At 43.7% G+C, this 18200-nt stretch overlaps 1 protein-coding gene across 1 annotated transcript in view; it reads left to right on the plus strand.

The window, feature by feature from the left end:
- LOC147692378 (cytochrome P450 2G1-like) overlaps positions 1-18200 on the plus strand; it is an 847409-nt gene that overhangs the window by 804275 nt on the left and 24934 nt on the right. Inside the window, exon 8 of the mRNA XM_086938602.1 lies at positions 17042-17183. Within this exon, the coding sequence (XP_086794728.1) occupies positions 17042-17183 (142 nt within the window). The remainder of the gene's footprint in view (positions 1-17041; positions 17184-18200) is intronic.

Consider the following 18200-nt stretch of genomic DNA (forward strand, 5'->3'; position numbering starts at 1 on the left):
TGCGCCGCCTGGCGCGCTGCTTCAAGGTGTCGTCACTTCCCCTCGTGGGATCCTGGGGGATGTAGGCAGACCGGCGGAGCCAAGCCCGGCCGGTCGCTGGAAACAGAGGTGTGGTGGAGCAAAGCCCGGCCGCTGGTCAAGGGGGTCAGCGCTGGTAACAGGAGTTAGTAAAACAAATGCTGGAGCACGGGGAACTCGGCCCCTAACGATGCTTTATGCGCCGCCTGGCGCGCTGCTTCAAGGTGTCGTCACTTCCCCCCGTGGGATCCTGGGGGATGTAGGCAGACCGGCGGAGCCAAGCCCGGCCGGTCGCTGGAAACAGAGGTGTGGCGGAGCAAAGCCCGGCCGCTGGTCAAGGGGGTCAGCGCTGGTAACAGGAGTTAGTAAAACAAATGCTGGAGCACGGGTCTCTAGTGGCCAGGGACCCCATCAATGGTCCGAAGCACTCCCTGTGAAGACATGCCCAGGGGGACCGGGACCCCATCTCTGGGCCCCCGAAGTGCAGAAGGAGGATAGGGGAGTGCCGTCGCACTTCCTCGAAGCCAGCGAGATCAGCGCGAGCCTCTGGGTCTGCCTGCCAGACCGGGCAGACCTGAAATATGGCACCAGCTCCAATGGCAGCACGCGAGGGTGCTGGCCGTGCGGGGACCCGGTGGGGGCAGCCAGGGGTGTGTTCCTCGGGCTGCCTTTCAACGCGGAGTCATGTGGGGGTCCTGGGTGGGACTGGGAGCCTAAAAATAGAGAGAGAAGATGCAAGGGGCCCTGGTGGGACCGGGCACCCAACAACCCGCAGAGCGGCCGGAGGTGGGCTCCCCGAGGCGCATCCACTTACCTCAGGGTCTGGGTGGGATCGGGCCCCCCAGCGAGTATGGTGAGGCAGGACGGCCTGGGTCAGACCGGGAAGAAATGCAGGTTGTGCGGCTCTCCTCAGAGCAGCGGGTTAGCCACTGCTCTAATAAGCGGGAGCGCCCATAATGCCATGCAGGCCTGGACCAGCCTGCAAGGAAAAGTCAGCGTTTTCTCTGCTTGTGGTGGCCTCAAGAGAACGGGGTCACCACCACATGTGTGCCAAGGGGAAGGGGGAGCTGCAGGAACAATGCAGTCTCCCCCAGCACGAAAATGGAAGTCCCTCCCTAAGTCTCATGGAGACTTGAGAAGAATAACCCCTCAAGGGCTCAGCCAGCATTTAAACACCTCCTTGGCTGGAACTTTTGTTCTACAGCTGGGGGTGTATTGAGAAGTGCACCAAGGGATGAAGATCTGAGTTGGGGATGTCTGGAGAAGGACATCCCTTGGAGGAGAAGAGGTGTAATTTCGCCCGTAGTGCATTTACTGATGTTATTTCTTTCAGAGGGACTGAAGGTCATGTGTAATGTGAAGTACCTGTGTATTTTTATGTTGCCATACATTCTGCTAGGGTGTCTGGCTGTATATGCTTAATCCTGTGATCTAATCTGTGATGCCTTTAGAGGCTGTACTTGCAACGCATTCTAATGTCCAACAAATGTGATGAGCACTGTCATTCTAAAGTGATGCTTAAACATGTATTCTTGCTGCTGCGCTTAGGTGAAGAACCCAGACTGTTAGCCCTTAAGACGTAGGGGTGTATACTTCATGGTCAGTAGGAGATGCTCACTACCTATTTTAAATGCTTTTTGAGGTAACGGGTAGGTCACCACTGGGATGATGCCAGTGCGCAGGGCCCTGGCTCCAGGTTAGGTTCAACTAACTGCATTTGGGGGCAAGATGATGTGCATACATGGAAGTTGTGGTACTAGACCCCACCCCCCTGCGGGAGGGGTAGAGATGTTATGCAATATCACAAAGTAATTCCAACAGTTATGTATATTTGTAAATTGGTGCATAGTATTGAGTAGTGTGTGTGTGTTTATTAAATGTACTCTTACAAATAACTGATAAAACCCCACTGAAAGGGAAATAGCCCCCACTACTGTAAACATATAAACAACATATAAACAATGAAAAACACCTGCACAACCACAAACTAAATACCATTCAAAGAAAGTAAAGAAGAGTGAAAGAGTAATTTGTATTCCTTTCTGAATGGGCCAAGACAATGCAACTTTGTTATACAAGGTAACAGCAAGAAAGAGTGGGCTAATATTAATCTGCTTGAAGTTTGTTGTTTAGGTCACTAAAATACTGTTTCCTCTTTTTGCTTTTTTCAGTTTTGTGGTCTTTGGTCTAAAGATACAGAGTTTAGAAGCATGTTTAAGTCTTATTTAATTAGTTTATAAACTATAGAGAATTGAGAAATATCAAAATCGTATTTGATATTTTGGCTACGTTTGATTATTTCACTGAGGGGTGAAATGGCTGGTTTCATAAGAATCTTTCCCAACATGGAACATTACTTTTACTCACAGACAGAGAACGGCTGAATCCTTTTGATACATCAGCCATGTTTTCTGGTGAGTCAGAATTGATAGTAGGTGAATTAACAGCCCAGGCTTTAAACATTCAATGCAAGGTGTAGTGGCAGATATATATGAAAAGAGTTCTGGCACCAAGCATCTGGCATAGTGCTGAAAACATGACACCAGACGTTTGGAAAAACATGGAATGCATTGTCACTTAGAATGCTGCTGCAAAAAGTTCTTACCAAGTGCAACAAAGATTGGAGTGATATGTTTTGTATTTCCAGTGATTCAGCTATGTATATGAAAAAGTTGTGTGATGACCTGTCAAAACTGATACCTGAGCAGCAGTGCTTCCCTGTAGGAGGTCCTTGCTACTTGCTAAATGGTATGCTGAAAGCATCTTTACAATCTTCAGAATTAATGACGAATGCTATTGACTTTGTTGTCCATTCTGGTACACTGTTTTGTTGTGCGTGAGAACTAAAAAACAAATATTTCTCATTTTGTGCTTTGTGTGGCATCAGAGGAAGAGTCCTTCCAACTGTGTCATTTAGCCAGTGGTTCTCAGTCACTGAGGATATAAATGCTATATGGCAACTGTTTACTGAAGTTTGGGTTAGCGATGATGGGAAAGGCAAGAAATGTGAGGTTTTTCGGTTGCATATTGATAGCGATGTTAAAAAAGTACACTCTACTGAATTGTTAGATTTTTACATGAAAACATGGCTGCTGTAGTAGACATAATATAAAAGCTAGCATCTGAAAACACACATGTCTACCAAGTGGTCAGCATAATTGGTGTAGATGTGAAACATCTCCTTGAGAGTGGCTTTGGCAATGCAGCATGTTCCATGTTAGAATGCTTGCCAGTTGGTAAGCAAAGAAATGTTGAGGAGCACTTCAGGATTTTCTTTTTTACAATGCATGAGAAATGGATTGCATTTTTTTAGATCTAAGACCATTTACTCTCCCAACAAATTCTGCACTGGTTGTTTCAGCATTGCCCATCTCAAGTGCCAATGTTGAGAGGGACTTTTCACAGATAAAAGTTTACATGGGAAGGAAAGAGCGAGCGCGCATGACCAAAGACACCCTGAAGAAGTATTGGTTTGTGTACTACAATAAGTTTGATTTGTAAAAATGTATTTGGACCTCATATACACTGTCTACAAACAATGCACTGTCAGTTCGGAAAGCAAGCAATAATAAAAGCAAAATGTTCCATAAACACTGGAAAAACACTGTTTCTGTTGATTTTAAAGGCGTGAAAATGTGTAACTACTGATAACCGCTATTATTTTGCTGCAACAAGGAAGTGAATGAATGAGGACTATCTGGTCATCTTTTCTTAGAAGATGTGCCAATGGATCAATATATAGGCCAAACAGGAGGGGTGACGAGGGCAGCCCTGCCTCGGCCATCTTTGGATTTTAAAGCTCCTCGTCAAGGATTTTTGGCTGTAGGGATCTCATATAACCTCGGAGTGCTGAGATAGAACCAGCGCTAAATCCCTGTGATTCCAAAACTGCCCAGAGGAATGTTCAGCCAACACAGTCAAATGTCTTGGCAGCATCAATTGTGATCACTGTCAAGGAAATCAAATGCGTAATTGCATGATCTATCGTCCCGATTATTGACAATGTAAGTTCTTGAATCTGTCTTTTTGGGACAAAACCCTTCTGATCTGCGTGGATCAATTGAGGGGCCAACTTTGCCAATCTCTCTGCCAAATTACCAATAAAGATTTTATAATCTACATTTAACAAGGAGTTAGCCGATATGCGTCAGCGTTGCACGGGTCCTTTGCAGGTTTTAGGATCAGAGCAATTGTGGCCTCCCCCCATGCGCTTGGAATCCGTCCTTCCCCCTTATAGATTGAACTGAATACCATCTTCATTTCTGGGACTATTTCATCTATGATTAATTTATATAACTTGACCGGTATTGCATCTGGTCCCGCTGCCTTCCCATTCTTTATACGTGAGATCTGCTGCTCACTTATTTCTCACTCTGTGATTGCAGCATGCATACTCTTCCTAGCCTCTGTTGTGAGTACCTGGAGCCCTACATTGCTTAGCCATTTCTTTAGGCTCCCCTCATCTGGGCACACTTCTTCCGTATATAGTTCAGGGAAAAGTTAGACCAGTCTGGCCTGCATTTCCTCCTCCTTATTAAAGGTGTTGCCCTGAGGGCTGATAATCAATTCCCTGATGTGATTTTGTGACCTCTCTATCCTTGACTTCCATTCTAGCAAAGCTCCAGCCTTCTCTCCACACTCAAATTGCTGCATGCATCCTGTTGTCCATTGCTCTCGACATTTTGCCTCCAGGTTGATCTTATAATTTAATCTATCTTCCTCCAGCTGGTTCAATGTATTCTCTCTATTCCTGTTGTTCCCTACAATTTGCTGTAACTTAGCCACTAGCGTTCCCACTCTCTCCTCCAATCTTCTCAACTTAGCTCTTTTAACCTTATTCTTGTAGGTGACCTGGCTTTGTACAACTCCTCGTACATATGATTAAAGGTATCCCAGATTACTCCAATGGAGGCTGACCTGGCATTATCCAGGAATAATTCCAGACTTGTTTTTTTTTTTTTAAGTGGACACGTCTGGGTCTAATAAGATTGATCCTTCCTATGTCCATCTTCTATTGTGGATCACTCTAGCTCCCACTAATGTAACACAAACTGCAGGATGATCAGAAATATGTCCCTGAATATAGTGACCACTTTTAATTTCCCAGCCCAGGCTCTATCCACTAACAGATAATCTAACCTCGAGAAGTGGTTATATTTTTTGCTGTGGAAGGTTTATTCTCATTTTTGCCCCCTTAAGTATCTCCATGTGTCCACTAAACCCATATTGTAGATCATATGCCTGAGGGCTTATCTTGTCCTCGGTGCTTGAGCTCAGGTTCCCCTCCTACTAGTGGACCTGTCTAAAATTGGATCCGCTAGGGTGTTTAAATCCCCCCCCTATAATTATAGGTGTGGTTACCCCTACTAGGGTTAATTGCAGATCCTCTACATACTGGGGGTCATCTATATTTGCACTGTAAAAGCCATGACAGACAAACTCTGTACGTGATCATTTGGGGTTGCTAGAACCCACCTTCCAGAACTGCCCATTTTAGAAGAAATAAGCTCAACCCGATCCCGTGCTAATTAGTATTGCAACACCCGTACAATATTCTACTTGGTCTGAAACTGCATAACTTTCTATCCATCTTAATTGAGTGTAAGAACCTCTGCTTTCGCTTTCCGTTAAATTTGTTTCTTGTAGAATAGCTACCTGCGCTTTAGAGTCATCCAAATATTTCATCACCAGTCTCTGTCTATTTTTAGATCTAAGGCCATTTATAGTCCCAACAAATTCTGTACTGGTTGTTTTGGCATTGCCCATCTCAAGTGCCAGTGTTGAGGGGGACTTTTCACAGATAAAAGTTTACACGGCAAAGAAAGAGCCAGCGCGCCTGACCAAAGACTCACTAAAGACGTATTGTATGGTGTACTACAATAATTTGATTTGTAAAAATGTATTTGGACCTCATATATGAACAGTACGTACACTGTCTATATACCATGCAAACATTTCCATAAACACCAGAAAACACTGTTCTGTTGTTTTTAAAGGCACAAAGATGCGTAACCACTGATGACCACTGTTTTTTAAGGTATTGAAACCAGAATTTATCAAAAATAGAAACTGAAAACAGGAAAGCCACAATATGAGTCATGTAGCTATTCTGATGGAAAGAGACAGATTCATACTGTCCTCCGAAAATCCAGGTGATTGTCTGTTTCTCCTATTCTTAAATGAACTGTTCTGGTGTTTAGTTACCTGCAGACTGGGGGAACTTCCTTCTGTGTTCACAATTTTGTAAGTGAAATTGTAAGAATACTTTTCAGACTACAATATAGAGGCTTGCTAGATTACAGAGGTAAATCATTTTTTGCGGATGATAGGTCTAATACAACGGATTGCTCATGTGCAATCCATACAGGTTTGAATACTGCAGGATTACAACAGGGTGGACATGTGAAATTAAGAAGGTAATTCGGATGATAAATTATGTTTGCGGAGGCAGGAGAGTGAGACAATTTTGATTATGAAGGCTTATCAAATAGAGGTGAAGAATATGTTGCTAAGATCATAACTGAGTCAGAGTTCATCACGATGCATTAACTGAGTGGGACACTATCGGAAGGCTGTGAGTTTAGCTGTAGATTGTTTTGAGAGAAAAGGTGCATTCTCAGGAAAGTTTTTTCTGAGCAAAGCTGAGTGTTGTCACCATATTGGTAGCAGCCAATTCCAAGTTCAGTAAGGAAGTCCACATATGAAGTGATATGGAGCGACAGGTTGATAAGACTCTGGTTTGACAGTGGAAAGAGTGCCCTGTAAGAGTACCTTATTGCTATTTTTGAAATCAATAAAACTGTGTTTTTAAAAGAAATGAATTGGGAGCTCCTCATATTATCTTGAACAACAAGAGAAAGGAGATGGGCCTCTTAGCACTTCGGACAGTGTTACATAGAAGGAGGATTGGTGTTTGTCTGTATGAGTTTTCATTTTTCTTCTGCAGAGATATGCTGAGAGCAATTCAGACTTCAATACCCAATATTTTTACAAGGTCTCAACAAGAAAGGTGTCTCAATAGTTTTAAGGGTTGCAGTAAGATATGGTAGGACAAGGGGACTGGGCTCACTGTAGTTTAAGACGTTTAGGACATCCTTAGCCACTTGATTAGCTTATATTGTTTCCCATCTGAAGGGTCAATATCTGGTTTTCGGAGGAATATCTTTAAGTGTCTCTTTTTTACATAGGTTGGCCCTGCTGTGTGGGGGCATTAATGATGCTAAGCCAAGTGGTGTTTAGGTTTCAATTTTTTTCAGTATGAGTACTACTTATGGATTTGAAAATATCTCACTAGGTTTTAGATTTGTGTTTATCTTTCGTGGTGAACGTTAGGAATTTATGCAAACGCCAGTCTGTTGAATTTTGATAACTTTAGGGAGACAAATTCAACCATTTGTATGCAAACACCTTTAGCAGCTCTTGGATTTTCATTGAGTTTTGCCGTATCAATGCTGTGCACATTACAGGCTTAATTTAAGGACTTGATGCCATAGGGCGGCACAGGAGGTTTTGCTGCTCCGCTGCCCTATGGCAAAAGAAAAGGGCAGGAAAGTGCTGTATCTATTAGATACAGTGCATTTTTCCCTGCAACGACCCACAATGGACTGCTGTGTGACAACGCAGGAACCTTTGCACCATGTTGCAAGGGTGCCTGCTCTGCGGGGATGTTTATTTTTTTACAGGGAGGGAAACCTTCCTGCACAAAAACAATCAGAAGAGACTTTTCCTCTTTCTATGTGTGCTGCATTCTGCCTTAAGTTTTTGGCACTGCCTCAGACTTCCGGTTTCTAGTAAATCTGGGGCAGTGTAAAAAAGCCATGGATGTTGCTGAGAATGCCCCCATCAATACCCATGGAACCCCACTTTCACGCAGTTTTCTGTATGAAGGGGCACATACTAATGAGGCCATGAAAAGCCATGTAACATGGCTTGACGCAACTCATATATATATGCAAGGGGCACTTTGCGCCATCGGAGCATCAAAAAAGTGACGTTCCGGCGGTGCAAAAGTAATGGTAGGGCCTCATAAATGAGGCCCTACAGATTTCAATATGTTCTGTTTCTGGGCCTAGTTCACCTACGTGCTGAAAAAAAAGTATTTATAGATGTTGTTCTTGCAGGATTGCCTTTCCAGTCTGTGGGTAGAGTGAAGTCAGCTGATTTTTCTATTAGATCTTTTCCTGATGTCCGACATCCTTTCTTTGGTTATTTAATTCTACAAAGTACAATTGCGCAGAACATTTATACCAAGATTTATTTATGTTTTACATATGCACTAGTGCGCTACAAAGTGGCAGTGGGCATTTACTTTCCAGTGCAAAAGGTGTTTTGCAAAGGAAAGGTTGTCATTTTGTACTTTCAAATTAGCTGTACGCAGCTATTACTCAAGGGGCCACTATGGAGGGAGTATCAGCCCAACTATCCATAGATTTCAACTAACATCTAGTGGAAGCAGGTACAAACAAGGAGGAATGCATTGATTTCCCTAATAAAGTGATATTTTGCATGTGTGGTGCAAAGCACAGCACACATCTAATGTGACTGATCTTTTGGCCTATGCATACAAATGTATACTCGAAGGGTATGGCTGAAGTCCGAATTCTACTGTAAACAGTGTAAAATCCCCTCTGTGCCATGTAGTGAGACTGTACATGACCCAGCAGCAGGTATAAACTACCCCCTGCTGTACATTATAAAAATATTGCAAGTCACTGAGGAGTTTCTTTATAAGGTTTTGGAACTCAGAGGTGACTGGTAATATCGGTATCATGTACGTCTGGGGTATTTCATCCTACATAATACATGGTCACACCATCACCTTTCCCACAAATCACTTAGAACGTTGGTGCGTAGCAGTTTCATATAAAGGAGCGTGCATGTTTACAAACATGAAGAATACAAATAAAACCTCTAGTGCAAAAGTAAAGACATCAAAAACCTGTTAGATATTTGTTGCAGATATTACAAACAGTTAAATACAAATCAGTTAAAAGAAAAAGAAACTGCAGTAGCTGTTTACATTCAGAAAAATGCAGAAAAATTGTAGCTTTCGCTATCTAAGGAGTGCAATAACTTATAATAGTCGAGTTTTGACATCTTTTGTTTATAATCAGCAACTTAGTAAGTAAAAAGTTGCTGATTATAAAAAAAAGTGACTGCCGTTCATACAGGGATTACAGAATCCTGTGTATCATATTGCCATTCACTGAAAAAGAGGAGTAGAGATGGTAGAAGTTAAGGTCAGTATTAAATGGCCCCTGTTTCGTGTAGTGATCATTGTATACAAGTACCCTGTGGCATGACTTGAAAGTTTTGTGTTAACATTTCTTAATGAATGTAGAGAGTTTAAGGAGTTGGACATGATCATTCTAAGTGTGTCCCTAAAGAAACCCAGTGTGAGCAGGAGAGACAGCATTAGTGAGCAAAGGTAGGTAGTAGGGCAAACAAATTCCCCACCTTTTGCTTGAAACTTGGAAATTCCTGTGAAGCTGAGCACTAATTCCCATTTTAGAAAGAGATAATCATGCTTTGCTCAAAGACTTAGGTCCTCATTTCTAGGATGACGGACAGAGTATTCCATAGCAAATCGCAACAAAGTACCCTGGCCACCAAACCTGCAGTACTCATGGCTCAGTTACAGACAGGTGGTCCTTAAGTTTAAGACTGAACACTTTGTTAAATAGTCCCACAGTGAAGGGGCCATAAGAGGAAGAATATTATACCACCTACCCTATTTAGGGTGGATGGTGTAATGTATTTTTGCTGTCCATCACTGGTAGTAAAAATATAGCAGTGAGTGACATAAAAAACAATAATGATCCCCGCATCCTGGGACAAAACTCTCAGGATGTGTGTTAGATCTGGGGGTCTCTAGTTGGCAGAGGTAGATACCAATGTCCAAATAGGGACCCTTGCTTCTAGTCAGGGTAAGGGGATGCACTCTTTGGATAACCCCTGCTCACCCCCTTGGTAGCTTGGCACGAGCAGACAGGCTTATCAAAGGCAATGTTTAAAGTATTTGTACCAACACTCACAGTAACACAGTGAAAACACCACAAATGGAATCCACACCAGGTCAGAAAAATAAAGTATTTTTATCTAAACTACACAAGACCAAAACGACAAGAATCCAACATACACAGTTCAAGTATATGATTTTAAAAGAGTTCTAGGGTTCGTATCAAAATAATCCGCTGTTGCGTCAGTTTTAGCCCAAAGTACCTGTAGATGCGACAAAAGTTCTTAGCGGCAACTGCAGCATCAAAAAACAAGCGATGCGTCACTCTTGAGACCCTCGGGAGGCGATGCGACAACCCCGCTGCACGCAGCCAGCATGTTTATGACGAATCCGGTCTGTATGGGAAGCGATGTGATACCTTGTATGGATTCCAGGGTGTAGGTTCTCCGGTAGAAAGCATCTCGCACAGGCACGATACGACGATCTTCGGGACGGCGACGATCTTCGGTGCAGCGGCGATGCGCGGAGCAACGTTGATCCTCTTCTGCCGCGGCCCCTCGATGCGTTGGCGCTGGACTCTGCCACAATGTTCGCAGCAACGGGATGCGGTCCGCAAGCAAGCGGTGCGACGGTTCTCACAGCAATGACAGGCTCTGCAACGATACTCGCAGCAACAGAAATCTTCCTGCACCGGGGCGATGCGCACCGCAAGCGAACGATGCGTCGGTTCTTGCAGCGGCAATAGGCGCTGCGACGATCTTCGTGACAACAGGAATTCTCTCGCACTGTCGACGATGCGCTCTGCAAGCGAGCGCTGCGTGCAAATGGGAGATCTTCTTCTTTTCTTCTTTTTCAGCTCCCCAAACAGCAGGTAACAACCTCCAGAGGCCCCACAAATGAACAAGCATTCTAGGCAGGTCAGAACTCACACAGCAGAGTTCAGGGGTGAAGCTGGGGGTGAAGTCCTTTTGTTCCTGGGACTTCTTAACAGGAGGCCAGCTCTCCTCAGGCCCTTGGAGATCTTTTCAGGCAAGGGGACACAGCAACAGCAAAGTCCTTCCCCTCTCCTTGGCAGAATAGCAACTACAGGTCAGCCCACAAACACACAGCAGGACTGTCCTTCCTCTTCAGTCTTCCAGCTTTTCTCCTTGGCAGAGGTTCCTTCTTGATTCCAGGATGATCTACTTTTCTGGGGTCTGGGTATCCCTTTTTATACCAATTTTTCCTTTGTTCTCTGAAGGCAGAGTGGTGTTGTCCAAACCAGTTCTGGTCAGTCCTGGAGCACTTTGTTTACCTGGCTCCTTCTTTCCTTTGAGAGAGAGGGGCATGGTCGTCAGCCGCCCACTAGGGGGTGGAGCCAGCATTGTGAAAGGCAGGCACAACCCTATTCAGGCCCAGGTGCTATCACCTTCCACCACTCAAGATGCAGATGGAGCTATTCAACCCTGGGCTGACCCAGCGAGCTTCCAGGAGCCAACCCAGCCCCTGTCACTCACAAACCAGACAGTCAATTCACAAACAGGCAAAGGCACACAGAAAGGTCAGACAAGAAAACTGCAACTTTCTAAAAGTGCTGTTTTCAGACACAGGATTTAAAAACCATCCTTCCTAAAAGATGGGTTATTAAATTCTGAGTTCAGGGATACCAAATTTCGATGTTCCATCTTGCTCCTATGGGAAGATATGTAGGTAATTATTATACACAGCATTCCCCATTCTAGCCTATGGGCAAGATAGCCTTTCAATAATGAAAAACGAAAATGGCTGTCATTCACTATCAGAACATGTCACCCACACTAATACATACTCTACCTTTCACATACACTGCACCCTGCCCAGGGGGTTACCCTGGACCTTCCAATGGGGTGGCTAATGTGTACAGAAAGGGAAGGGTTAGGCCTGGCCAGTGTGGACACTGGTCAGGTCAGCATGGCAGTTAGCAGCTGCACACAGGCACTGCGGAGGCAGGCCTGAGACACCATTTTAGGGCTACTCATGTGGGTGGCACAATCAGTGCTGCAGGCCCACTAGTAGCATTTGAATCACCAGCCCTGGCACACTCAGTGCACTTTACTAGGGACCTACTGGTAAAACAAATATGCCAATCATGGATAACCAATCATGATAACAATTTATACAGAGAGAATATGCACTTTAGCACTGATCAGCAGTGGTAATGTGCCCAGAGTCCTTTTGCCAACAACCACAGGTCAGGAAAAATAAAGGAGGAATAAGCAAAAAGTTTGGGGATAACCGTGCAAAAAGGGCCATTTCCAACAGTATGGAGGTATATTAGTTTCTGTTTTTCAGAGCAAACTCTCGCTTTGAGAGTTTGTTTCTCAAAAAACAAACACTTGAGAAAAGTTTGGTGAACAACCATCAAAACCAACTTTGGTCGTTCCCCAAACTTTCTGTATATTGAAAGGAATCACTGTGATGTGGTTACTTTAAATGTACAGAGATTACCGCTGGGCCAGGAGTCATTTTTAAAGTTGGCAAACAGTAGTCCATCAGGGTGGCAGAGATAATGTTCTCTAAAACCTGACCGGTAGAGTATCATCCACCATCCTTCCTAAAAGATGGGTTATTAAATTCTGAGTTCAGGGATACCAGATTTCGATGTTCTATCTTGCTCCTATGGGAAGATATGTAGGTAAATATTATACACAGCATTCCCCATTCTAGCCTATGGGCAAGATAGCCTTTCAATAATGAAAAACGAAAATGGCTGTCATTCACTATCAGAACATGTCACCCACACTAATACATACTCTACCTTTCACATACACTGCACTCTGCCCAGGGGGGTACCCTGGACCTTCCAATGGGGTGGCTAATGTGTACAGAAAGGGAAGGGTTAGGCCTGGCCAGTGTGGACACTGGTCAGGTCAGCATGGCAGTTAGCAGCTGCACACAGGCACTGCGGAGGCAGGCCCGAGTCACCATTTTAGGGCTACTCATGTGGGTGGCACAATCAGTGCTGCAGGCCCACTAGTAGCATTTGAATCACCAGCCCTGGCACACTCAGTGCACTTTACTAGGGACCTACTGGTAAAACAAATATCCCAATCATGGATAACCAATCATGATAACAATTTATACAGAGAGAATATGCACTTTAGCACTGATCAGCAGTGGTAATGTGCCCAGAGTCCTTTTGCCAACAACCACAGGTCAGGAAAAATAAAGGAGGAATAAGCAAAAAGTTTGGGGATAACCCTGCAAAAAGGGCCATTTCCAACAGTATGGAGGTATATTAGTTTCTGTTTTTCAGAGCAAACTCTCGCTTTGAGAGTTTGTTTCTCAAAAAACAAACACTTGAGAAAAGTTTGGTGAACAACCATCAAAACCAACTTTGGTCGTTCCCCAAACTTTCTGTATATTGAAAGGAATCACTGTGATGTGGTTACTTTAAATGTACAGAGATGACCGCTGGGCCAGGAGTCATTTTTAAAGTTGGCAAACAGTAGTCCATCAGGGTGGCAGAGATAATGTTCTCTAAAACCTGACCGGTAGAGTATCATCCACCAAACCTTAAAAGTTATTTGCATAGCTTGCATAGGGTTGACTGAATAATATATAATTTTCTGAATTAAATCATAAATTTAGATGACATGAATAACCCATTTGCCACTATCAGGCACAACATATTTCTACCAGCTACATGCATAGAAACGCTTTTTAAATGTAATTCACATACAAATGTTTCTTTTCATAAATAATTGCATGCAGAGTAAAGTGCCAGATACAAAGAGACTATTTACTACATTTCAGAGGAACACAGGTCAGGGAACAAAGTTTCTGAGTTGCTTTGCATTAGGATGAGAGATCAGGGCAGCACCATATATACTATAATATGCTGCAGCAGCTGTCAACTCCTACACTTGTGCACAAACATGACACTTAGAGCTGCTCACACACCTTTGCAACACAGTGTAGAGATGTCTGAGTGATGTCTAGTGGAGGTGCACTGGAAGGGTACCTTGTCAATTCAAAATAATATGCTATGAGACTTTAAAACGGTTTGAACATTGTTTGTGTGCTGTACATTGACACCCACGTCCACATTTGAAAAACACTTCAAGTGAACGGCCAGCCCCAAGGAGCTATTAATTTTTAGCACAGAGTTGTGTTTGTAAATATTAGTAAATAGTGGTTTGCACCAAAAATCATGGATGGTTGCATTGAAACACCCATCTATCACCCATAATTCGCCCCCTTGACTCTTTGCTCTACCTTGTGCTACTTTAGTTTACAGCTAATTTTTGCGCTGGAAAGTAAACTTTAATTCTACACTTTGAGCTTCTTTTGCATCACTTCTTAGATGCAAACCTGACACAAAGAGCTAGTAAATCTGCCACAAAGTTGCTTCAACTCCACAGACCTTTGTACGAAACAGTGATTACATATGAGAACACAAGTATGAGCATGTATGTCGGGCCTGCATGCGTGCTCCAACATCGCCACAGAATGTCAGAAGTTACTATTAATAAAGACCGTATCTCTCTCACTACCTGTCTCCTACCTCTTTTTTCTCACCACTTGATTTCCTTGCTCTTTTCTGTCTTCTTCAACAAATAATGTCACGTGGGGTTAGCTGAACATTCAAATACTGATGTATAATCTGTATTTGACTCAACATATGTTATCCCTGTAACAATGATTGTGATTTTTTTTGTACATAAATAAATAAAATAAAAAATAAGAAATAAGAATATGCAGGGCAATGTTAAAAGATAGTGCTCTACTATATGCAAAACAGCAGATTTCACAAAGTCAGTGACCTCTATAAGTTTTATCACAAGCATGGTACAATCTGATGCAGCAGATTGGCAAAATGTATAATTTCACTCTTTAAAATGTACTCCAATCTTTTGAGTCTGGTATTTTGGATATGTGATATTCAAAAGCATACAGAGCAAAATTGTTTGTGGTTCATTTAGTTCAAGAAACAGGTCCTGAAACCCTTTGACAACTTTCCATTAGACTGACGCCTAGGTGATGATGCCCGTAAGAGGAGCTGATAATTAAAGAGGGAAAGGTGAAGAGAGGGACATCCATCGGTGGGTGGACGAATAGGCCCTAGGTGATGGTTTTCAATCTAAACATGCCTGAACATTGCATTGATGCCCTCCAGTTGAGAAAACCTGTGGTATATCAGGAGGAATGCAAGGGTTGAGGGAGTATCAAGTTTGACCCCTTGAGATACCAGAACGTTTGGCATCTCTGGTGCATTTTGTGAACTTTAGGTGGGTGAAGATGATGTCAGCAGCCTTTTGCACTCCTTCGCTATCTCTTCCAAACACCCTCATACAAACACAACCCATGAACTCCTTGTCATACAAATTTGACAGTAAAAGTGCCTCAAATGTCAGCACATATCATACCGTAACAGGGCGCCAGTTAACCACCTGTGCTATATAATATAGCCATATTCACCCTGACGTTGACCTGAAGTCCCTGGAATGTGTCTGCAGTCGCTGATTTCATCACTCTTATGCACAACCTCAGGAACCCCTAAAGAGCAGGTGTGAATGTACTCACACATTTCCTGGAAAGTAGCCTTCAGCACAATGTGAAGAGATGGATAGGTATACCAATGGTTTCAATTTGGAAAAATCGCAGAGTCCCTATCCCTCTAAAGATGGGCCCTTGACAGCACCGCCGGATGCATGGAGCATGATAAGTCCATTTGGCACTCTATGCTCCATCTGGAAAGTTATCAGGGTCCACACAAAGGGGCATATTTATGACTATTGTGGTGCAAGGAAGCACAGCAAGTCACCTTGCTTCACTGCCCCGCATCACAGGGAAAGTGCAGGAATGTGCTATATTTATCCAATACAGCACATTCCTGTCCTTTTCCTTTGTTCTGGTGCAATTTTAGCAGCCTAACAAATATGCAGGTACCCTTGCACCATGGTGCACGTGTGCTTGTGTTGTAGGCAGGATTGTTTTGGTGAAGGAAGGGGGGCCTTCCTGCAGGTAAATAATCATGAGAAACTTTTTTCATCCTTCTCTGTGTGCTGCAGAATGTAGCACACATAGAAAGAGGAAAACACAAGGATAGATATTTCTCCTCATTACACCTCTCCTGGGGAGGCTTATCTTTTTGGTGCATTCCCAGGTATACAAAGTATTGCAAATCGGTGAATGCATCAAAAACCATTAGAGTTGCATGGGAACACCCACACAATGCCCATGGTAGGCCTCCCCAGGGCAGAGTATCACAAAGTAGCAATTTCTGCTGCATTGTCTTACTCCAGATTTTTGGAGCCACCTAAAAATCTGAATTAACCCCTTCGATGCTGATGACGAGCTGAGCTCGTCATCAGCCATGGGTGACGTGTGCGGATGACGAGCTGAGCTCGTCATGTATTGCGGTAATTCCAAAAATGCCGCACAGCGCAAAAATCACCGCAGCAGCGATGCGGTAGGCTTTGCTCTTGCACCACATCGCATGGTGCAAGAGCGACGCAACCTGGGTCATAAATATGGCCTCAAATTTATATAATCTCCTGGGTGGCACATACACATGGCATTCTCTGGCGCCTAGCTTACACACATGCTTGCTTCCTTACTGAGCGCATGTACATACTTATTTCCCTTGTTTTCATGGGGAAGTAACGTCCCCTATTCAATGTGAACCACTGATAAAACAGCTGCTCGTTCCCTAACATAGACTGGACGTTGGAACCATTCTCTTGTATGAAGGTTTTCTTTCTGTAGGGCAATGAGCATTTTTTTCCTTTACATTGGGAGCAGATCTTTAATAATATGGTTCCAGAGAACACCGGATTATTTGCTTGCGAAAAATATAAAGTGTGACTGACATTTAGCAATAATTCTAAAGTGCTGTTTCTTTGCAATTAAAGTTGTCTTGTACGACGAAAATGTAGAAAGTCTTGTTAGATCAAGATAGTATTTGTTCAAAACATCCCCTTGTTTTCCCATGGCACAAATCGAGTACGTTCTGTAAACTAGAGGATATTCGTGAATGTGATTCATGTTGGGTAGAATGCTATCTATTCAAGTATTCAATCAATATGTGTGTTCTTTTTTTAGGGCACTAATGTTTATCCTGTTCTGGGCTCTGTTCTGAACGACCCAAAAGAATTTAGGGACCCCATGAACTTCAACCCTGGCAATTTTTTGGATGAAAATGGAAGATTTAAGAAGAGAGAGGCCTTCATGCCATTTTCCGCAGGTACAATAGACATGGCTGCTTCTCTACACATCATGTATGTATTTATACATAGTTATTGATAGAGCGGGAACTTAGCTAGGAAACAGCAGCACTGTACACCGTGGGTAGGGTGGGGCATAGGGCAGAGAGGTTGAGGGACGATCTACAATATCATGTACATCAAGAGGGAAATTACACAAATATTATGTACACTTTACGTTTCAAATTTGCGACACAGGGTGATTAAGTGGTCCCTCCAGAATCACATGGGCGAGGCTGGGATGTGATCCTAGGTCGCCATCTATATGTCAGCAGCTCTAGCGGTTAGAGCACATCTGCCTAAAATAAGTCTTTAAAGTTTGTCATTGTCACTTATTATGCAAGAAATGCCATACGTTCATCTTCTGATGTCACAAGTCACCAACAGTTTTTTTGTCACGTTCACAAAAAAAGACACACCCAGTGGTGGCTCCTTCACTAAGGAGGAGGGGTATTGCCCCACTGCTCCAAAGGAAAAATAAAATGATGATAACATATCGTTATTATCATTTTTTTTCCTATTGCAGGCAGTGGCAGGGCGGGGCTAGCGAGGGGGGAGTGGCGTGCCTGAACTGTTTGACGGGGACTCTTGAGACAAAAACACTGTGCATGCACACTTTGCATGCTCCCCACCAGGCTGCATTGCACAACCTGGTGAGGAACAGGCAAGGGGTCCCTGTTCCCATCTGAGCGCTGAACCATAATGCTCAAACCAATCACAATGCTGCATTGCAGGGTTGTGATTGGCTTAGGGTAGCCTGTGTCCCTGGTGCTTCTTGCTGTCAGCCTGGCCACGAAGAAGGAAGAGGGCAAGGATAGAGGTGATGTGGTGGACAGCCGTTAAAGGTAAGTCCTTTTTATTTCATTCCTCTCTCCTCCCCTCCCCCACTCCACCAGCCCAGTCCATAGCAGCTACTACTGCACACTCCCTGAGAGGGACACTTGAATGGGAGCAACTCTCTTGGCTTAATGGCCAGCAATGCCAGCTTTTAAACTGGG

Source organism: Lissotriton vulgaris, chromosome 9 (genome assembly GCF_964263255.1).
Source record: "Lissotriton vulgaris chromosome 9, aLisVul1.2, whole genome shotgun sequence".
Taxonomy (NCBI): Eukaryota; Metazoa; Chordata; class Amphibia; order Caudata; family Salamandridae; genus Lissotriton; species Lissotriton vulgaris.